The following is a 24,294-nucleotide window of genomic DNA, read 5'->3' as shown; positions in this document are numbered from 1 at the left end:
CAAAAGCGGGGGAATCCCTATATGTCTTCAAAACTGATTTTCATGCATAAATATATTAATTTTCGTCGTAAATTTTCATACATTTGTGAGCAAGAACGAGAGCGGAGCTCCTCAAGCAAATTTCACCCTGACATTGCTGTCGGGGGGGGGGGGGGGGGAGAATTTAAGCAGCTGCCCCCTCACCGTCAAAAGTGAAGAGGCTTTGCCCCTCCACTTTTTTAAAATTAAAATTACCGATCAATCGAAAGCTGATAAACTTCATAGATTCACGTATTCACAGAAAGAGGATTGACATAATAAATCTGTGTTTTATATTTTATCATGTTAAATCCTCATAGATATATATAGCGAATTCACTGATCGAGTAACGCTCCTGACGTTATCAACAATGAAACTCGCTCCACGGCATGATAATTTGATAATATTTTTTGGCGAAGTTTGACATGCAGGGAAATGTTTTATTTTGGCAAGGCTGAACTGGATCCGGTAACTTAGCTGTTTTACTGATAAGACTCATTTTGAGAGAATGAAGAAACGTAAAAGTGGTCAACAATGAACGCTAACTACTGGGTGGGGGTTAAGGGTTAATCCACTTTAGGAATTACAGTTAAAATTTCAACGATCGAAATATCACCAAACAAGCAACTGATTCGTACAAATGAAAAAGCAATTTTCACCCATCATACCTTGAAGGGCGATTTTCTACTTATTTTATAAAAATTATAATTAAGCTTTGAATCGGAAGAAAGGTGTCCACTGCTGCCATTTTCCCCGTTTTTTGAGGCCGTGTCTCGATTTTTTTTTTCAAGAGAAGGTCCTTTAATTAATAACAACGTTAATTTTTTTTTTATTTTTTTAAGTCAGCTTAAGGAGCACCTTCCACCTAACCTGCCCCCTTGCACCTCCTTTGAGACCCCCCCCCCTTTTTTGGTGCACCAGCCCCAGCCGCCTATGAGCCCTGACCGCAATAAGTAATTCAATTTATTTGACTTATTAAATGTCCTATTCTCAGAACCGTGTTTTAGTTTCTTTCAATCCTTGTCAGCTAGCTATTTTCAATGAAGGTTGTCGATCGTCGTTTCCTCCCCAATGCGATATCTTGGAATCGGAAACGCTCTTTCTCCGGAAGAATGCTCAGGATGTGTGCTTTCTAAAGTAGCTGCATCCAAAACACCTTCCATCCACACATAGCTTCCGGGGTTCATGAAAGTTATGTACGGTATTTATCTTTGCAGATGTAAATGGTCTAAGAATAATTATAGCAATTATAAGAACGTTTATTAAACTAGGGGCCTCTGCCCCCTGCTCGTTAACACTCACCAACCTCCGAAAATTGCTTTGCAATCTTATTTGATTCGCAAAGATTTAAATCGTCAAGTAGAAAGAAACAGATTAAAAACGCACTATGATCCAACCCTTTGAATCAAAAAGCACCCCTTCCCCAGAGGGAAAGGGGTGCTTTCAAAATAACTTGTACCAACTTGCAGAGCCGTAAAAGGGATAAGGGGCTCATGAGCATTGAAAAACTGCAGTTTTGTTCGTTTGAGAAGTTGCTTTCATATTCGTGGTCTCAAGTAATATATTCTGCTCTTTAGCTCGGGGCTTGAATTGAGTTGAGCCTAAGATTTTCCGTTAAAGTCGAAACTCTTAAAGTTTGTGAATAAGAAAGAAGAAACATGCGAATCGAAAAGACGTAACTATGGCAACGCCAAATAAAACATCAATAATTTTAATGGAGGTGAGATTATTCTAAATTGTTTTTTAACGGCTTGTAGCTTTTTTTCCATTGAAGAAAGATGTTTAGTTTTTCGACCATAGGTCGAGTTAGATCTGGAGTTAAAAAACCCGCTCTTTCAGTGATGTCAAAAAGAAAACTGTAGGACAATTCCTTTGCTTTTTATTGATAGATTTAATGAAGAAAGTAGTGCCTAAATTTTAGCAAAGCCTAAAAAGGGTGGAGCTAGAAACGCAGATAACTCCCGCCGTATTTAAGTTAGAGCATTGAAACAAATTGCGTAGAACGCGGAAAATTCCAACGATATCCCCTTTCCAATGATATGTAATATGCAAGTAATTATTCACCCCAATAATAGGCAATTTACGCGATTTTTGACTAATTTGATTAATTACAAAAAACTAATTCGAATTTCAAAAAATAAAACCCCAGGTGCACACCCCCGGGGCACGTCCGCCACAGACTTCCTTCCAGAATTTCTTTGAAACCTTACTTTTATTTACTATAAAGAGAAAAGAAATTTGATAAATGTAAAATGTCTTTTAATTCTAAAGACGATTTTTATTAGCTTGATTCGCACTAAAAAGTTGAAATGAAATAAAAATATAATTTCTTGATTACAACTCACAAAAATTGCAATTAATCTTAATATCTTTATATTTAGGTTAATTCTAAAGCAGTCAATAAAAATCAACGTCATCTCGTACCACAATTACTGTTAATGCGGCGCCCTAACTCGATCTAAGGCCCTGGGAGCCCCGGTGCCAACATATGTGACTGAAGCATGACTCTAACGTACCGTTATGCAGTCAAAATGCTGTGGATCAATATTAAGGGTGGCCATGTTCCGAATGTGATAGCACCCCATAGCATCACAGTTGGGTGTGGTGTGCCACTGAAAATCAAAAGCACTGTTTGAGAGTTCACGAGGAGTTCTTCATAAGCGTTCAAAAAGTTCACGAGGAGTTCTTCATAAGCGTTCAAAAATGTCAACATTGCCCAAAATTCGATTGATTAATTAGATTACCATTAAAGACGAACTGAGTCCACTCGGTTGCAGTCAAATCTCATCGAACTCGACACTACTCTAGTGTGCGACAATGTGAATGCCTTAATAAAGCCTTTGCTTTTCAGCGGCACACCGCAGTCACCGCCGGAGTGATGTTATTATATGGGGTGCTTTCGAATAAACACGGTCACCCTAATATTCATCCACATCACTAGCGGTGCGTTTGTATCATGCTTCTGTCACATGTGTCAAGGACGTAGCCAAGGGGGGGGGGGGGGGTCCATGGGGTCCGGACCCCCCCCCCCCCCCTTCCCGAAAGAACATTGTCTGCTTTTTCTCGGTTGTTGCACCTCACGTCAACAAAAATTTTCCAAAGAGAGAAATTTTATGAAACCCGGTATTTTCCCCTTAAATATTCCCATTAATCAGCAGTTTTCCCGCATCCGAGTCAATTCAGAACACGAGAACCTCGTGCAATAACTGCAGTTTCCCAGTTGCCGCCTGTCTTTTACTGTGTTGCGTACTGCGTCCGAAAACGAAGAATTTCCGTATTCTTTCAACCCAGCAGGGTTGTGACCTCGAAATTCGGCGCCTTTCCCTCAGTCCACCAGATTGCCATCGGCAAAGTAATTGTCAACAAACATTCCCCAGTCTCTTTGGGGTGGTTTTCTTTCTTTCTTTTTTTTTTTTTTTTTGTTTCGACTCCTTTCCCGTTTGGAATTGATTTCCTAGACACATGCTGCACGAAGGACATCCAGAGTGAGGTGCATCCCTGGTGAATCAGTAATTGAAATTCCTATTATTTTCTGTTTTAACACACAGTATCTTTCTACCACACACTTACAGGAAACATATCTTGAACGAAATTGTAATCAGAAGAAAATTAAGTTTACGCAAACTAGGTAAGTTGTAGTGTTTCCTTTTAAAGTTTTCTTAATAATACGAGCAATTTTATGTGTTAATTTGTTTTCCCATTTAAAAACTAAGTTCAGACAGCAACGAAAAAGAAATTCTACACATTTCGCGTGTCTGAGGATGAGAAAAAAATAAACATTAATTATTAATTAACTAATTTTTGTTCTTTATATTTTTGGTATGATTCATTTCAGATTTATTTTATATTTTGATTAATAATCCTATTTAAACTTTTAGTTTATTTTTAACAATAATAGATTAATTATCTCCCCGAAAGCTTACAACTTTTAAACTGTAATCCTGAAAAATTCTTTTTTTTTTTTTGAACATTTGTGTCTTATCTTTAGCACAAACTAGATTTTTACGGATGTTTTTCCACTCAATATTTAAACATGACCGTGAAACATATTAAATGTCCAAAAAGTATTTTTGTTTGAAGGTAAAATAAGTGAATAAATAAAATTTGAAGTTGTTGCAACGAAATTACTTTTCGCTGTATCAAAATTTTATAAAGCGAAGAATGAAACTGAAAATTACTCAAATATTTTACTGTGATCAGTTTATGAAATTGCAAGTTCGGCCATATAAACACATGTAATTTAAAAGTAGTTATTTGAAATTCGTACTTTTAAATCTTACTGAATTGTGAGTCTATGGTCCCAAGAGAAGAGCGGTTAGTCATTTTTAACTGAAGAAAAAAATCTTTCTTCGATGTTGTTCTGTTTTTCAAGAGAAGCATATTTGTATTTGCTTCATTGGAATAAATTATCTAATCGTTATTTACCGCCATTGTACTGAGGATTTATTTACTAAGCATCTATGCATCCATCATTAGTAAATTGCGATGGTAGCATTAAATGTAACAAAAATCGGACATGTGCATTTAACTATAAATTGGTGAAAATTTCTGCTATTTACTGAGTTACAAGCAAATAATTAAAAAAAGGTGAATGCGAGGTAAATTTTCTTGTGTTTTTCACTTCTATATTAGATTTCTTTTTAACTCTTAATTTCTTCAAGTTAAAATTTTTTGCTATTTCTTGCAATAGAATATGTTTTACTAACATGACATAAAAGAAAGAAAAAAAAGTCAATACCTACGTTATAAAATATGATATGCTTTCGAGAATACAGGATGATTACAAAATTGCTTCTAAAATGGAAGTTATACCAATTTGAAAATGAGAGAATCAGAAGTGTTATTATTGTTATTTGAATTTTGGAAGGTAGATTTAAATCATTACTGGATTTTTAACCACAATCATTCTAAGAATTTTTTACAAAAGATTGTCTTTAGACTTTGGAACATCAGATGACTGAGGAGCAAAAAATTTACAAACAGAGGCTATAAGAAACTTATAAGTTTTGATTCCAAAAATTGGCTAGCTTTATTCATTGCATATAGTTGAAAATGTATCTAAGTTGATGCTACGGTATTATCGCAATCTCAAACGGGACGAAGATTACCTTAATGATCAAAATTTGACGTTTGACTCCAAATTATGAAATTTTCGAGTCTGACACTTGCTTACTGCTAATAAAGACAGTAAAGTAACCAGGTTATAATCAAATATTGTCACGATAATTCGTAATAGAGCATATTGCCATTTTCCCTGTAGTTGTTTACAATTATATTTTTAATTTGAAAAAGACTGAAGTACAGAAGTTGTTTTGTATCAGCAGAATAAACAGAACTCGTGTTTGGTGGTGAGATAGGTGGGTGCGATGCCTCCTCTTGATCTTTTAAATGAAGCATCAAATTGAAAACATCAGAGGAAAATCGCCAATAATGTTCAAATCATTCATGACCTTATAAAAAACATTTATAAAAAGCAATCATTTGCATTTTTTCCAAAATGTTGTTAAAATAAAAATACACAGATGCTTAGTTTCATTCATTATACATTCCATTACTCGATAGGTAAAAGATCTCTCAGGTAGTCGTTTGGCTTGACAAAATTGAACCCCTAGTGCAGTTTCGTATCGAAGAGAGCTCAAGTGTCTCCATCTGGTGGAAACTCGGCATCAAAATTTCTTGTGCCAGTCACATCTGCGCCTTAATGGTAGCATTTGAAAGACTAGATGCCACATCGGTGGTTCGCACTAGGTCCGAAAAGGCTAAAGCCTCTTAACGAAGCCCCATTAGAAAAAATAATACCATAGCGGATCCTAAGATAGCTTATTTTACAAATTCGTTGCAAAAAAAAAATAATAATAATAATAACGATTAAAAAAAAAAAGAAACGGCAATACGCCTTTTTAAAAAAAAATGATTCCAGCAAAGGAAGTCTCCGTCCATCAAAGAGATACAATTGTTTGTTCAAGATTTTAAATGATGGTTAGAAATGATAATTAGAAAACGGATAAAATTAGAAATTTCATTCAATTTCGTATTATCAAAAGAATGTTATAAACGTAGATAAATAAAGAACTAGTTCAAGCTTTTTAAATGAAACCTTGCTAATATTTTCGTCGAGAGGGTGGTTGAATTTTGCCAGAAATCTTGATCAAATCGGGCAGGGTGGCGGAATTACGTTATTTAGCATTCATACAGTTATACATTCGACGCGATAGATATAGATTTCTTTATTTTTTCAAATAGACTTGTACATATTTTGTTGAAATATATTACAAAGCTTTAATATTTTATTAAATTATCACCTGCATTTTCCAAGTAATCCCTAGAACAGTTTTCGTTTTCTGATTTTTTTTTTATTGTGACTTTTTTATTAATAGGAATTATTATACTATCCCTTATTTTCAAAGCATCAGAACAGAGGAAGCTTATGTGATGGAATTTTTCTATCTATGTTTGGAAACTTAGTATGGGATAACTTTTAGTTTAACGTTAATTTTATAAACTGTCAATAATTTCTTTGCCACTTAATGTAAAATTTTTGTTTACTAATTTTAACAATTGCTCCATCAATTTCAATTATTTAATTAATTTTAGTTAATTATCACATTTTAATAATTAGTTTTAATTGGATTTATTTTTTTAACGTGAATATGAGCTACTAATTTTGCTTTAGCATGCTTCCTCTTTTGAAGCTCGCTCAACCTTGGACCCCCCCCTTAACAAAGTTCTAGCTACGTGCCTGCATGTGTTGGCACTCATGGCGGGTCTCCCAGACAGGGCCTAATTAAGGATATCGGGAGGCCAAAGACCAAATAATTTTTGGAGCGCCGCGTGTGTTCAAACTTTACGATTTCGACCATTGGATAAAACAATTTCAGTCATTGACTAAAACAATTTTTGCCTTTTTGAGACCCTAAGTTTCAGCCTATTCAGTAATCATCAAGCCCTGTACCCTTAGATGCCGTTTCATAACAGGACAATGCGCGGTCACACACAGCAAGAGCCTTGGGAAACTTCCTCTTCCACAGGCCTGCGAGAGGCTCCGATCTAGGATTACTTGAGGCGTTAAATTGGACAGCCTATGAGTTGGACCGAGTTAGTGGTGCGTTCCAACCCGTCATTTAGGGGAGGCCAATTGACCCCCCTCCCCCACCTGACTGTGAGAAATCAATGTATTTCCATTCATGTAGGCTTACTCCCCCCCCCCACATCCACACCTCTTTGACCCCCCACTTTTTTGGTGCACAGCCGTCATTGAACTATAACAGGGGTGCCCACCTGTGGGGGAATCATGGCGCAGACTGCACCATTGAAATTTTTAGGGGGTGTTTTGAGGGGTACTTTTTCATTTTAGGGGGGGGGGTGCTCATGGTTTTGGGAAGAGTTCTGGGCGATATTGAGGGGGTTCTCCCTTGCGCCTAGGGGGGGGGGCACTCCTGACTATAAGTAAGTGAACTTTTATAGTTCAATGACAGCTGCCTATGGATACCGCGGACACTTTGTGGCTGTGATTTCAATTGAAATCCCTGCGTTAATGGAATCTTTACTGGCTCTCGACTGCATACATTAGTTTGCGAAAACAATTGCGTTCTACAGTCAAGAAGCTAATGCAATTTTAAAGTTTTCTACATCAGAAAGTCAACAAAAATTTCAGTGGGCAAAGTGCAAAAAATGGGATTAGTCTCAGAAGTCTAGGGCTCCGTAATTCGCGGAGGAAATTTTTAATTGATAAATTATGATGGAAATAAAAATCACACCAAATCTTTTTAATGAAAAATGTTAAAATTTCGCCATTAATAACAAAAAAGCCCGAACTTTTGGAAGATGCTTTAATTTTTCGCTTAAAGAAGTTCCTAGGAATGAAACACGGAGTAGCCTCTCTTTGCATAAGTTTCTTATTCAGCCCATAATCGTAATCGTGATTCATTGTGTAGGTGTGGGCTGTCGGCTTCAACTAAAAAGTTGTTTACTATGGTTTGCATTCCTCTTTAATTTATTAGTGGACTAATAACGTCTGCTTCAAAACTCGGGTATTTGAAAGCTCTTAAAAGTGAGTAATTTTTTTGTTTCGAAAATGTATATGTGCATTTTATGTTTGCTTTTAATGCATCACTCTCTGTGTCATAATCATGAAATGATGCGTTGACATAATGAAACGTAAACGTTTGATTCTAATTTTCTTTATCGCCTTGCTTATTTCATAAGTAATAATTGATTCTGAAAACTTTTCTAAGGATAAACTGTAGGTAAAAAGGCGGAAGCATTATGTTGTATGCTCTGGCTGCATGTTTCTTAAAATTTTTGAAAAATATATCCATTTATAATTACTGAAAGTTAACATCTTACACTAATTGCAGAATACATTATCTTGTTTAATATTGAGTATGCATTCCATCTCATTCTTTCAATCACTGAATTTCTCCACCTAGCGTAAGATTTAGCCTGGAGCTTGAATATTTTCATTGAACCGTATCAATAAAGCTTACTCACGATTTTTATTGACCGAGCGAAAAAGTTTAGTGCATTGCATGATAAAATATGATTTTCGAGATGTTATTTTTCAACAATTTAACCTTGCATTAGTGTCATTGACGTGTTTTAAAATTCAGATACTTTAAAGATATCGAATCTTGTATGGTTAAGCTATTCACTATTAATAAAACATTTTGAATAGTATAATATCCGAATGTAGCTGCTCAGATATCTTCAGTTATTCATTCATTTTAGTCTGAATACAAGAATCAAATCGTCATAATCGAGGGAAGTTTTTTTATTTATCTAATGCTTGTTTGGGTTTAGGAAATTAAGAAAGGTTCAATTACAACCTTTTTATTATCTTATTAGTGTTAAGATGCAAGATCTATTCTTAAATCTACAGTTCATTTAAAAGTTAAATTGAAATTTAAACAATGAAAAATGGAAAAATATATAGGATACAAATATATGCATGAAGACCAACAAGCTATTGGCCCAGCTAGTCTGGTCTTAGTTATCCTCTATCAATCCTCAATGAAGATCAAGATCCCTCTTAAAACTATTCACCTCAGTAAGGCCAAATAACAGCTGTTTCGGGGTAAACTATTCCAAATGACTGCAATCCAGTTGAAGTGGTAGTTTCTCCCGATTTCAAGATTATCTTGGGATTTGAAAAGCTTAAAACAGTGACCTTTGGTTTTGCCATCCATGCAGAAATGATAATATATAATGCTTCAAATTAGAAGAGTAAAAATGAAAAGGTGTGATTTTTTTCTTCAAACATTGCAGAACAGCTCATTAAACATTACTTGAATGGAAACATAATTATTCTAAGTTATAATAAACACTCTGCACCAGCATCAGAAATTAGAGATATCACATTGCAGTTTACGATTCAAAATGGATAAAACAAGACACATCATAATTGCATCAAAATTTTCGCACTGCAAAAAAAAGAAATGTGAATAACAAAACTAGATGTTGGATGCAGTGCACTTAATGATTTTTGATGACTATTTTCATTAATAATCAGGGTTCAAATGTTTTAAATCTTTTGATAGTATAAATTTAATTTTTTGAGATTTTCATATCCTAAGTATTTGTGTAGGGGGAGATGGGGTATGTTGGATTGTGGGGCATGTTGGACTGGTCTCAATTATTTTAATACTATTAACACTCCGTCGGGCGCAACTGATCTATTAGGCACACCTCGAATTCTTTAGTTAGCCACGCCCCCCCCCCCCCCCCAATAGCTTATGGAAAAATGTATATTCATTTTCTCAAATAAACTTATGTTACATTTGAAAATCATGAAAAACTTTTATTTCTCTTCTTTGGTGTTTGTAGTTGACAATTTTTTCGTAAGAAAATGTGAACATGCATAGAAAAGATCAGTAGATCAAAGTGTGCTTCCCAGGCTCAATGAGCCCGATCATGTTCTACAACATATTGCACCCGACGGAATGTTAATATTTTTCATTTTATTTTATGTCCAACAAATAGCACCTATGGTCCTATAGATCCTAGAAGCAAGGTAGCAATGATTTTAGCTATATAATTTAAATGTATGTTTGAGTGTTATTCGTGTTTTTAAACTATTGTATACAGTAGTATCCTTTTTTACCTATTATTCCGATTATATGCGGTTTTCGCTTATCTGCTTTTATCGTGCCACCTTATTCCTTGGATAATCAGAAGTTTACTGTATAATTCTTTTTTATTGGGTGAGTGCAAAAGTTCGTGCGGAGTTGCAATAGATGGCGTTAGAACGTGCGTAACGTGTTGTCATTAATACCACTATCTACGTAAGTCAGATCGTTGGAAAGGTGACATGTGCAGCTTTCATTCCAATCAAAATAATTTGTGCAGATACAAACTGCTTCGAGAAAGTTTACTTTTAAAATGAGTGTTGATAAAGTGCATTTACGGCATGTTATGCTTTACGAGTTTCGGAAGGGAATAAACGTTGCAGCAGCCGTAAAAAACATTCAAGACGTTTATCAAGATCAAGCACCAGCTAAACGAACTGTGGAAAGATGGTTCGCAAAATTTCGTTGCGGAGATTTTAAGCTAGAAGACGAGCCACGCTCAGGTCGACCTTCCAACATTGATGACGACGTTTTGCGTTCTTTAGTTCAGAATACTCCGCGAATTTCAACAGAGGAAGTTGCTACAGCACTTAACGTTGACCAATCAACCGCTTTTCGGCGTTTAAAAAAAATTGGATTTGATTTAAAGCTCGATATATGGGTGCCCCATTTGTTGACCGAGAGCAACAAAATCCAGCGAATTTCTGCTGCCGTATCTTTACTCGGGCGGCTCAAAAACAAGCCGTTTTTGGATCGATTAGTGACGGGCGATGAAAAATGGGTCCTGTACAACAACGTTCAGCGCAAACGCACATGGAAACAAGCAGGTGAACATGGTGACGCAATGGCAAAGGCCAGTTTGCACCCGATGAAGGTGATGCTCTGTGTTTGGTGGGATTGCAAGGGTATAATTTATTTTGAGTTTCTCCCCGCCGGCCAAACGATTGATTCCGACAAGCAGAGGCGTAGCTAGACCCGACTTTCGGGGGGGGGGGGGGTTACTTCTTTTATATATATATATATATATATGCAAATTTTTTTAGTATTAAAAAAAAAAATAAGAGGGAGGTGAATCTTACATACTTTGGAATGGGGTGCCCCAATTCCGATACTTGTGTCAAACAAAACGAAAAATAAGATTTTTTTTTTCTTTTAATGTCATGGAAAATTCAACTTTTTTTTCTTTTCTCTACATTTAATTTAAAGTGAAATTTTCTAGCAACGTCTTGTCGAAACCAGTCTATCCAAATCAGGGGGAAATCAAATATCTGATGAGCGTGTTCCGTTCATTTTAAAGTGACTGCTTAATTTAGAGGCTAACAAACATCTACAAAAGCTGATATTCCTGAAAGCTCATAGATACTTCCATTTCCGCCTGTAAATTGGATGTTTGAATTTCAAGCAATACAAGACTTTTTCTTGAAAAAGATATGCTTAAAGTTTCTTTTACTGTCAAAATGATTCCTTAAACTCGTAATAAAGCACTTAATAATGTAATCTTCACTAATAAAAATAAAATAATAGTTTAAAAAACTAAAAAAACATTTAAACTATTATTTTATTTTTCTGTTTTTTAGTCTTATGTTGGAGAATTATCAGGCAAAATTGCAATTACTTCTTTTCGTAAAAGTTGAATTGAAATTATTTATAAAACGAGTGCGAGGCAATATCTTAAAGTTAAGACAACGGCACCTCGATGGAAAGCTATTGTGAGTCATCGATGTATGTTTGGGGAAACCATATCTACATTACTTTGAAAATTTGAGATGCATTTTAATAAAAGTTTTGTTCAACAATGGTCTGATCAGCAATGAATTTCCAATTGAAAGCTCACCTAAATTTTAGCATGAAATTAGTTAAAAACAATTATATTTCATGTTCTAATTACCTTGGAACATTGGAACAAATTTTATCTGATGCAGAAAAATTAAAGGTTTTTATAGATATTTTTAAATAATTTTTGCAAGCATTTTTTAATGTATTTTTTTTTTTAATTTTTCCTTTTTCACATTGTTGGATTTATGCCAAAATATTGATTAAAATTGGAGGAAACTCACAATTAAAAGAGTTAATTAATTAATTTGATTATAGAATATTGCATTGTCATCGGGTCTGATGTCGCGTGCCAAATTTCAAAAGAATCCGATCGCAGGAAGTGGGCGAAATTTGAGTTGCAAGATTCCATTACAAGATACATACATACATACATACATACATACATACATACAGGTGAAGCTAATAAAAGCGTGTTAATAATAAAGCTGAAAGTCTCTCTGTCCGGAGGATGTCTGGATTTCTGTGACGCGCAGAGCGCCTAGACCGTTCGGCCGATTTTCATGAAATTTGGCACAAAGTTAGTTTGCAGCATGGGGGTGTGCACCTCGAAGCGATTTTTCGAAAATTCGATGTGGTTCTTTTTCTATCCCAATTTTAAGAACAAAAAAATCATAAGATGGACGAGTAAATTACGAAATTATCATAATGTGGAACCGTAACATGGGCACAAGCCAATTGGCGAGATGCGAAATTATCATAACGTGGAACCGTAACATGGGTACAAGCCAATTGGTGAGAAAATTCACCATACATTATTTCTAAATATACAGGCGAACCAAAAGACCTTTTAATTTTTTCTATTACGGGCAAAGCCGTGCGGGTACCACTAGTAATAGAATAAATACCTAGCAAAACTAATAAAGAGGAATTTTAATCAAAAGCCCATATTGTCTTTAGTATCGATTTCAAATTTTCACTATCATACTTCAAATTTCTATAAAAATTTACTTAAAGCCCCCGTATCTCAAAACCTCTTTATCTCGATTGTTTTCTATAATGTGAAATTTGAATTATACAGATTCGACTGTGTGCAATATTCCCACTGCGCGGCTCATAAAATTAAACAAATTTAACAATTTGCAGAATCTAAAACAAAGGAAGGCTGCATATACGTGGATTTAAAAAATCAATCTCATTTCTAAAGCAAAGTCAAATTTCACTCAATTATCAAAAAATTGTTGCAGCAGAGGGCTTATGCTTGAGGGTCACACATGGAGCAGATTTTCAATGTCATTGGGGGGGGGGGTAGCGAAGTGAATTTTTGACCTTTGTTACTCAGAAAAAAGTCGTTTTGATTTTTTTTTCTTTTTCTTCCTTTTTTTTCTTTCTCTTCTCTCTTCTTTCTCTCTCTCTCTCTCTTTTTGAGACTAACATTTCGGGGGGGGGGGGGGGGTTTGTCCCCAAACCCCCCCCCCCCCCTTAGCTACGCCCCTGCGGACAAGTACTGTCGTCAATTAACTAATCTGAACCAAGAAATCAAACAGAAACGTCCGAGTTTGTCAAATCGCAAAGGCGTAGTCTTTCATCAAGATAACGCTAGACCACACGTTTCAAGACAGACGCTACACAAAATGAACAGCCTGAAATGGGATGTCCTAACTCATCCACCGTATTCTCCTGATATCGCACCATCGGATTATCACTTATTCCGGTCATTGCAAAATCATTTAAATGGAAAAAAACTTGACTCTTTGAATGCCTTACAAAACGTCGTGTCTTCGTTCTTCGAATCTAAACCACGCAGTTTTTATGATCGGGGCATCCGTATGCTGCCAGAACGTTGGAAGAAGATTATAGACAACGATGGAGAATATATCATTGATTGAATAAAGAGTTTTGCTTGCCTAATTACTGTATGACTTTCTTTCACAAACTCCGCACGAACTTTTGCACTCACCCAATAGTTCAGTTTCATAACAGGTTGCAATTACTTTTTTTTTCCCTCAATATTTTTGTGAATAATTTCTAGAATGTAGAATGATATAAGATTTCTGATTTCCTGTCATTTACAGATGTCATTTCGGATAGTGAGAAACAGCAGATTTCGGCATGTCTTTGCTCAACCATCTAAAAGAGACAATTGTTATGACAACATAAAAATAACTAAAAGCTCTTGGGATTCAAACTTTTGTGCTGTAAATCCAAAATTCTTAGCAATAGTTATTGAAGCTGCTGGTGGTGGTGCCTTCTTAGTCATACCATTACAAAAGGTAAACATTTTCATGTGTTATTGTATGTAATGTATTTATTTTACTTTATTTTATTTATTTATTTATTTATTTATTTTTTGAGCAATCAAGAAAATTGCTTATGGTCTTTCTTACTGTGAGAAAAGGCTGATATGTCTTTTTTTTTTGAGATCAGCATCCACCTTAGGATTGGTTAAAAGTCACATGACATTTTCTAATTTACTTGAATAGTGTAATGCAAAAATAATCACACTATTATGGTTCCTCCTAAATTCAACTCTATTTTCTAAATCAAAAAAATTAATTCTGTCAAGAATTTCAAATACTTAGAAAAATAAAACATCTTTCATAGTTTGACACAAGAAACTTTGTCATCTCTACAAAATTTTAATAGCAATATCAAAGGCAAACTTTTGCTTTTAGTATTTTCACCACAAAACTGCCCAAGTTCAAAAAAATGTAGAAAATTTCAATCCGTCAACACATCCAAGTTTCATGAAAATATCCCAATTTGTTCTGTAGTTATTTGAAGAATTTGAATTCTTCAAAGGTGCAATTTTTTCTTTAACTTTGATAGCCTCTTAGGTACTTATGAATGAGGCTCTGTCTCTTGACGAGATTGACAATAAATAATAGAATTGTCAGATTATTTTAAATTTTAATATTTGCTACAATTTTATTGGTTTAGGGTCAAAATTTCAAGTAATAGGTTTTAGAAGATATTTCACTGCTTACCTTTTGAATACTCGTATTGTAAATGTTAATATAAGTTAATTTTGAATAAAAACTGTTGTAAGTTCTGTAAACCCCAAATTAGCCCGCCAGCTTAGCTACAAGGTGTTAGATTGAAAGCTTGTAGCATTGTATTGACTACTCATCCGATGAATGATGCGGTAAGATGAAATAAATTTATCTCACTAGTTTGTTGGCACTTTCAGCTTCAATGAGTTAGCATCTGCCTCCATCTTTTTTATTCACTATTCCAGACTGATGAGTTCTAATAAGAATGAAACTGCAGTTTCTGAATGTGGTAACAGGCTGTTTGGTATAGTTCATGCAATTTATTCTAGTTTATAATCAAATAAAATTGACTTTATTTTAAAATAAAACTTCAAGGTTCTTCGAGCAAATCTTGTTGTATTCAGTTTGTGCTGTACATCTTTACAAGTCTTATTCTTGAACAATATCAATGTTCATTAAGAAATTTTACTGTATGTATGTGTGTGCTTTGAGTTTTAGATTTTAATTTGTAATTTTTTCTATCAAAAGGAACCTTAAAGAAACAATAGCATATAATCATCAGCTGACGCAAAAAATGCAAATTTAATTAACAATGCAGGACTTTTTTTTATCATAAAAAGGAAAATTAAAAGAATACTAACAGAATTATCTGACACAGAGCTCTTTCCATCTATAATAAAAAGTGCTATAAAAATGAAATATGACTGAATTATGATTTAAGAAATCTTATTAAATTATAAATTAAAAACAGTGAATTAAAATATGATTTAAATGATATCAAAACACAAATTATTGATTTTTGTTATTATAACAGGAATTTGATTTTAAAGACAAATGATTTTTATATAATATTAGTAGCATGCTATAACCGTCAGATAGCAGAATAAAATAAATACTGTCTTAACCCAATCTAAAGCAAAATCATATAAATTCCATCTACCACACACAAAAACGTCCATAAATTAGAGGCTCGAAAATCTTGTCTTTCGTTTGAAAGACTAAAAAAAGCAAAAAAAAAAAAAAAAAAGATTTAAAAAGCTATTGAAAAACTAAAACTCTGAAGTGGAGAAAATTATAAGCTCCAGATATAACACACCCCTGAAGCAAAGTAACACTGGGCTCCAGCTACGGGTCTACTAAAAAGGAAAGTTAAAATAATAAATTTGTTTTAACTTTCTATTTTTGAATTATAACTCTTTTTTTTACCTGAAGAAATTAGCAATAGGTTAATCAAATGAATAAAATGGCAAGAGTTCTTGGGTTTTCCACGGTAACGATTGCAAAAATTTTCACTCCTTCAACAACATTCAATGTTGTTAACAATATGAAGCATTTCAGCATTTTGAAAAATAAAGGCAAAGTATTTATTTAATTTTATTCTGTCGAAGTTATACTGCAGATTGATACTGCAATCTGAAATTATTTCAGTCTTTTTTCAGTCATTTCAGCCAACAGACAAATTTATGTTACTTTTCATTGATTAGTTGAGGCAGTGAGAAGCAAAGGGATGTAAGTGACAAAATTAAAAAATTGGAGATAACCAGTGCAAATGGTAAGTGAACCTCTTCTCTGTCTTGGAACTAGAGATAGTACTAGTAGCTCTCTGATAGGTACTGATATGCAGCATGATTTAGAAAAATATTCCAATGAAAACCTAAATAGGACCTAATCTTTAAATGCGTTTTACTCAAAGCTTGAAAAAGTCCACTTATATCCCTTTGCTTCTCACTGCCTCAATTGATAATTTTGCCTTTTTCCTTTCTAAATCCCTTAAGTTTGTTACAGACGGGACGGATTGATGTTAACTACCCACTAGTCGCTGGTCACAAAGGAGCTGTTTTAGATATTGCATGGTGTCCTTTTAATGATAATGTTATTGCTAGTGCCAGCGAGGATGGCATTGTTAGAGTTTGGTGCATACCGGAAGGGGGATTAAGTCGTACCTTAACCGAACCAGCTGTAGAGTTATGTGGACATCAGCGAAGGGCCAGCATTGTGTTATGGCATCCCTCTGCAAATAACATCCTGTTAAGTGCAGGTAGGTATATTTCTGATTCGATAAGACTGTGGTTCTAGCCTAATAAAAATGTAAAGTTAATTTAACAGTAATGGCACACCTGTTTCATTAAATTTATTAAATAGTTAATTACCTTATTTCTTCTGTGTAAGGCTATATAAGATGCACCAGCACATAAGATGAGCTGTGAATCCCCCCAAGTTAGAATTTACAGTAAAAAGTACTTGGATGAAGCAAAAAAGGACTGACAAACCTACTTTAATCTACTAACTCTTTCAGAAATGATTGGCACTGTTAATTTAAAAACAATCAAATACACCAGTGTTTATTCATGCATAATCTCAGCAATTCATTGATTTTTCTGCTTCTAAAATCATGCAGCGTCTGTTCCAAGAGTAATTGAACAAAATGTATTGCTTCTATTGGTACATCAAGTTAAAAATTTTCAAAACTGGACTCTTTTGCACCCACACAGCATTGCCGGCAAATGTACCAGTCTTGGAAGGTTTCTTGGAATACTCATTGGGATCCTTTATCACAGCCTTTATGGTAATAGCTGCCATACTTAATGAAATGGCAATACCACATGATAACAATTTCTAGGTTTCTTTTTGATGGTCTGTCATCACCTTCTGCACCATAAACTCTTTCTTCATGAGTTTTTGGTCTCAACAGGTTTTGGCAAATTACTCTTCTGCAATCATCCACAGACTTATTCATCTACATGAGCTTGGTACTTGTCTGACTAACTGCATATCATCATCAATTTTCCTCATTGAAGGGCATCCTGAGCATTGGCATTCTCCAACTGTTAGTTCCTTACATGAAAGAACTTGTGCAAGTTGACAACACCTCAAGAACCCAAGGAGTTGTTCCTGAAGCAGGTCCAATCAGCTAAAGGGAGTAGAAGTTTTGCTTATTTTTTTTGCAAAATTTCACTGCATAACACTTGCTGCTCCAGAAACAGATTCAGCATGGAGTGTTACGAGGCACACAGATGAAGACTCGCACCAATTTGTTAGATCGTCATTAATTTAATATACAGTTTTTAAGAGGAAGAGACACCAGATAAAGCTTGTGCCCAGTGTCCTTAAAATTCATTGTGGGCCCCTGTTAATAATCATAACTATCGTGTGATTTGATATGAGCTTTGAAACGTTGTTATTTTTGATTTCAGTAAAAGTAGTTTTACCCTTATACTCTTCTAAAATTCTAATAAATGAAGTGTATTTTTACCTCAAAATTTTTTCTCATTTCAAGTTAAAAACTTCTAATAGATTTTAATCAAATGTTTCTTCTGTCTATTCTGCTGACATGGAATAAAAGGATTGTCTGGATATAACTACTCTTAGGCAGTGGTAACAGAATTACCTAGTACACTTGGTAAATGCTTGTAAGAGACTGAGATCTTACTCTGTAAAACTATTGCCCAACCTACATAGCTGTATCCCTCTCCAGTGTTCTTGTCTGACGGGGAAAATTCAGTCCGACCAGGCCCATCCTTTAAAAATTTTCCAGGGGAGATGTTCAACACATTTTCTTGGTAAAAAAACAACAGAATATGGACAAAAATGAATAATTTCATAATTTTTCTAAGATCCCCCAAATAATGGACCTGCGTCTGGCTACTTTTGGGACAGACCTTATATCATCAGCACTATGTGAAACTAACAAATGTGAAAATTGGCACTTTTCAGGAGAGCCAAAGCAATTTTTTTTTCTTCCTGACGCTTTTAGTTATTTTCAATGTTTTACTTCTTACAAATAACTTTCAGTGTAAAACTATCATTTGAAGTAGTTATCATCAGTAGGTTGCCCTTTTTTGAGTACTATGGTAAACCGTCGAATTTGATTAACGCTATTAGCGATTTTTCATATTCCTTAATTTAGCATAGTGTCTACAACAGTGGCAGATACAAGGAGAGGGTCATGACCCCCCCCCCCTTAAACTGTCTACAATAGTATCCATCCACATTGCGTTCAAACACTGTATGAGTAAAATGTAAACAGTTTCAGTTGTCTTTTCAATTCAATAACTATTTTTGAAAGTAAATTTTTGAAATTTCTCCTTTTCTTGCTTATGAAATTAATTTGCAGTGTTTATGCCTAGCCCTATTGCTGACCAGGTTCGTACTTTTTATTGGCACTCAAGCAATTTAAGAAACTTTTCATGCCCTGAACCATAGGTTAGGAGGAGAGGGGTTGGGCAATCTTTAGCATGACCCCCCCCCCTTAAAATGGTAGATCGTATCCGCCCCTGGTCTGCAATATGTTCTTATATTAAGTTGCACACTCAAAGTTGTAATCAAATTAACATTTGTAATTAAACCAACCATCATTATTTCGAATGCAGGAAAAGTTTTTAATAGTATTTTCCTCACTAATCAGCATTTTAGGTGAAAGTTATACTCTTCACTAATTTAATATGATGCTCACTGATTTTAGGGCTTATTTGTAATGAATGTTTTTTTTTTTTGTCTTTCTTCCCTTTTTGTACTTAATTTTATTTTGTAATTAACCATTCAAAATATACCTTCTGAAGTCTGGTTTTTATGTTTTTAGGAGCTGATTGTAAAATCAGAATCTGGAATATAGGTACAGGAGAACCTATTTCTCAATTGGATCATCCAGATCTGATTTTTCACTGTTGTTGGAACTTTAATGGGAGTCGTCTTGTTACGACTTGTAAAGATAAGAAAATCAGAATTTTTGATCCTCGCACTGGCAAACTGAAAATTGTAAGTATATATTTAAAATTATGTTTTGTTTAAAACTTTTTTTTTTTTTAACTTGTCCCTAAACCTTTGTTGAAACTAATCAGTAGGATGTTGTGAGAGACAGAAATGAATAAATCTTTTTTATATATTTTCCCAGTAAAGTGTATTTTATAAACTTTATTTTCCTTTTTTTTTAATTAAAATGGATGTAGCTTCAAAAAGTTTGCAATACTTGTGGATTGTCATTCATTAAGTCTACTTACTTATTGTAATAACCTGGGATGAAAACCTTAACATCATTTTCTAAATAAAATATTTTAAATGCTTGGACTTATTTTTATTTTATTTATTTATTTCATTTTTCTGCAGGAGGCTCTAGGCCATGATGGAGCAAAGCCCCAAAAAGCTATTTACCTTAGAAATGGTCATTTATTAAGTGTTGGCTTTTCCAGGATGAGTGAGCGTCAGTATGCATTAAGAAAAGAAGTAAGTTTTTTACGCAGGAACATGCACAAAAACTGAAGTTAAGTTCTTTGTTAATGTTTTATTTGTACATTGATTAATTTTTTATTCATTTATTGAGGCTCAAAGAAAGCTTGTCGGTCTTGTGGTATTTATTTGTATGACCTAAGTAGTCCGTGTTCACAACTTGTTTATTATGTTCAAGTGACTTGTAGTGTTGTCAAGGTCAAAGAATTTTTTTCCCCATGTAGTGATAAAATGCAATTCTTAAGTTATTTTAGTTAAATATATTCTTTTATTTGCCTTTTTCATACTGCTGATGCCATCATTTTGAAAATCGCAATATCTTTACATCCACTGTGGGGATCAGATTTTTCTTGTTTTTGATGTTTAAATCATAAGTTGAAAAATTAACAATCCTGGTTCTTTTAATAAGGTTAAATTTTGAAAAGTTATGTGCTAAATCACTAGTATATCTTTGTTTCAACTAGCTCAGTGGTTTTTCTATTAACTTTTAATCTGCAGACTATATCCATCTGTTACGGAAGATGCTTATTATGTATTTTTTTTTTATGAATAGTCACGAAAAATGAATTTTCAAACATTACAAGCAAAAATGTGTCGGATTAAAATTTAATAAAGAAGGTACCGTATATACTCGCGTATTAGTCGCTCTCGTGTATAAGTAAGTACTTTTAGGTGGAAAATTGGGAAAAAATCGAAAACCGGCATATAAGTCGAACCTTTCCCTTTTAAAAAAATGGGGAACATTTTCCCGCTTTTTGAATGTAAACGTTGTAAAAAGAAAGGAAAATTTTTTTTAAGAATGAGCATTAATTCACAATTATTGGGAAAATTTGCAAATATAGCGATTCCCTCACTTTTTGCGTAGTCTGCCGTTTATTGTAATTATTTAGACTATTTCAGTCAGACCATGTAAAATTATAGCAGAATGTGTAACTATTTACTTCTATAGCATCTGCTTAAAAGGGTTGGACTAAAATAAGAGGTTTTTTTCCAACAATGGTTGGTGAAAAGGTTTTCGGAAGTTCTACCCCGTGTGTAAGTCAACCCCCTAACTTTTAACCTCATTTTTTGTACTAAATTTCACAACTTATACACGAGCATATACGTTAATAGAAAACATGAAAATAGATGCTGTGAGGAAAAATCTCAAAATAGTTGAGCTTGAATGAATAGCAAAACTGATTTCCGCAAATTATGTTAAAAATTAGAACCATTTCCTCCGTTTTCCTACAAAATCCTGGAAACCCTCCAAGCATGTGTTCTATGTTAAGCATGTCCCCTAATTCTAATGAGGATTTTTTTTTTCATGAATACCAGGACTAAACTCCAAGATTTGCTGTGTTCTATATACTTTGATAAAAGGATTACCAAGTTCTCAATACAGTTATTTGCATGCAAACCAATTTAATTTTAATATTCACAAAAAAAGACAAGCATCAAAGTGATTTGTTAAATAATAGGTATGTTGCAGTTAAAAAAAAAAAAAAGTAGCTGTCTAAATAGTTTGATAAATAATTAGAAGTCTAAATATTTATATAGATCATTTTATAAGTCTTTATTATTATTATTATTATTGATCCTTGTGTACATTAACTGTATATGAATGCAATTAATGTATCTTTTTTGTTTCATTTTAGAGTGCTATTTCAGACCCAATTATTCTTGAAACTTTAGATACAACGAATGGCGTTCTATTTCCATTTTATGATCCTGATGTAAATCTTTTGTATCTATGTGCCAAGGTATGTAAAAATTATAACATTTAAGTTATTATTATTGTTATTTTTAATGGGTTATGATAAACGTTTTGAGTTGCTTCTTAATATCCACCATAGAAGTCTTAATATTAATGAAAATTTGCTTTTGATTACTGTGAAATAAAAAGTTCATATTCTTCCACTTTTTTCCTTTCAAATTTGCTCTCTTCCGCATTTCTATGTGAAAAGTCAAATATGTGTGTGCTTGAAAAAAACTTAAAAGTTTATTCATAAAATCTTGGGTGTACAAAAATCCTTCTTTCCCTCCAAGATCTGTTTTCTGTTCCTATGCGTAACAAAGCTCCATGCTTCTTTTTAAGATGTGTTTCCAGATTTTGAAATGAAACATTTCAGAGAAAAATATCTATACCTTTCAGACATGTAGATGACTAATAATCACTGGGACAAAATTCAGATTAATTTTTAGAGACATTATTTTAACATTATTTAGATTTTTTTTACGGATTTACATCTTGCACACATACACTTAAAAAAAAAAAAAACCTTAAGAAAAAATTACTTTTTTTTAAAAATCTAGATTCTGTAGATTTTGAATATTATACCTATGGGACAGGGCATGTGGATGACATTTCAATGTAAATATTTTATTTTTAAATTAATAATAATTAATTATTGACATTGTTGATAACCAGAATTATAGTACTAAGGACACATGAAAATATTCCCAAAAGAGTTTTTTTTTAATTAAAAACAAAAAAAGTAATCAGTTTGGAACACAAATTTGCTCATTTTTGTAGAATTACCCATATACAGTAGAGTCTAGAAAATTCGAGTTGATCGGGACTGGTACACCAACCTGGATTACTGAAAAGTTGCATTTTGCAAACTGCATAATAAAATTGATACAGAATTTTAAATGCAACTAAAAATAGAGTTTGAATAGTGCAAAAATAATGAACTCAATAATCTGTAAAGGAAATATTTAAAAAAGGACTTCTTTAAAGCAAAATGCAACGCAAAACCGAATGGCGAGTGGAGAAGAAACTCGGGGAAATTAAATCATCAGCTAAACAGACCAGTAGGAAATTTGAAGCAATTGCAAGAGAGGGGGGGGGGGGGGAGTATATTTTTTATGCTACCTTGGATTAAGCTAAGCTTGAATTAACCGGACTTGGAATAGTGGAACTCTACAGTTCTTGCAAATCTGGCATCAGGACAACTGTTCGTAAATTTAATCATTTATCTTGTTGCAGTCCTTGGGTCTATGGTTCAGGAGCATGATCCTATTTGCTTTTTTTTTAAGCTGGTTATTTGGATAATAAGCTAGGAAAAGAGATTTTGCTATGTGCCTGTTGCTTAAAAACTATTATCAATGACTAGTAACATGAAGGATGAATTAGCTTTTTTAAAACACAAACACTAAGTGGAGTATTTATTTGCCTCAAGCAATCTTTTATGAGTAACACATTGAAATTGAATACAAAAGCATTTTATTTTTTAAGGGGTGAACTGACTTCAATTGCAATATTCTGTTTCAAGTTTAAAAAAAGTTTTTTGTTATCTGCTTTTAAATGCTTTGAAAGTCTAACCAATTAAATATATCTGAGGACAATACATAAAATGATAAAAATATTAAATTTGTACTCTTCCACCTCCATGCCAACAAACATACGGTGAGAAATTCGTCTTGAACCTTGAACTTTTGAAATGAATTGAAACTTTTTGCCATTGGAACACATAGGAACAGAAAAAAGATCTTGGCGGGAAAGAAGGATTTTTGTATACCCAAGATTGGTTTGAAAGTTCTGCAATTATTTTTGGTTAATAGCAGGTTAATCTCAACTTTCAAGATAAGTGTTTTTCATCTTGACCATTAACATGACCTATAGAATGCAAGTAAAATGTACATGTAAATAAATTTTGAAAATTAGGAGTTCTAAATCTCACATTTGTTAAGCCTATAAATCTTCAGATATGACTTTATGAGAACATATTACTTCTGTTTTGTCATTCACATGCCCATTTTCTTATGTCATTCACATGTCTCAATTGAGACGTGTGGATTTTTTTCAAATGAATAAAACAATTACAACTAACACAGTGTATTTAAATTTATTTAGAAAGTAGAAATACTTCAAATGTATTGAGATTGATAATGAGCAACAAAGCTACCTATATCAGACTTTACAGAAAATTACGCTTCATATGTTTCAAACCTTTTTTTGTTAAACATGTTATTAAAGTGCTCACTGCAGTTAAATGATTTATCAAGTAATGTTTCAAGAAAGAAGCAAGCTAGAAATTAAAACCGAGCACCTAACTTCCGTTTGACACTAATAAGACACTTGAGCCTGCCTTGAGTTGCAAAGAGGTTTGATGTTCGGCTCTCTGCTTTAAAGAGCTACACGAAGTTCTTGATCCAGGGTCTTTAGAGATGATCTCTTGCTGTTTTTTTTATAAGTGTGATGGCTGAGAAGCTGAGTTCGCAAAGATATGCAGTTGAAA

General features: G+C 33.7%; 1 protein-coding gene across 2 annotated transcripts in view; it reads left to right on the top strand.

The window, feature by feature from the left end:
- The first annotated feature begins 7,956 nt into the window (after window positions 1–7,956).
- The window catches only part of LOC129227018 (coronin-6-like), a 38,421-nt gene continuing 22,083 nt past the window's right edge, over window positions 7,957–24,294 (top strand). Inside the window, exons 1-6 of one of the 2 annotated variants that reach the window (XM_054861649.1) lie at window positions 7,957–8,068; window positions 13,931–14,128; window positions 16,634–16,886; window positions 19,428–19,603; window positions 19,952–20,068; window positions 21,709–21,813. In XM_054861649.1, the coding sequence (XP_054717624.1) occupies window positions 13,931–14,128; window positions 16,634–16,886; window positions 19,428–19,603; window positions 19,952–20,068; window positions 21,709–21,813 (849 nt within the window). In that variant the 5' untranslated portion in view covers window positions 7,957–8,068. Of the gene's footprint in view, window positions 8,069–8,162; window positions 8,265–13,930; window positions 14,129–16,633; window positions 16,887–19,427; window positions 19,604–19,951; window positions 20,069–21,708; window positions 21,814–24,294 lie in introns of those variants that run through there. The other variant, XM_054861650.1, reaches the window with a different exon arrangement.

The sequence above is a fragment of the Uloborus diversus genome, chromosome 7 (genome assembly GCF_026930045.1).
Source record: "Uloborus diversus isolate 005 chromosome 7, Udiv.v.3.1, whole genome shotgun sequence".
NCBI classification, from domain to species: domain Eukaryota; kingdom Metazoa; phylum Arthropoda; class Arachnida; order Araneae; family Uloboridae; genus Uloborus; species Uloborus diversus.
Note: the sequence above shows the minus strand (reverse complement) of the source record. Positions and strands in the feature narration are given on the sequence as shown.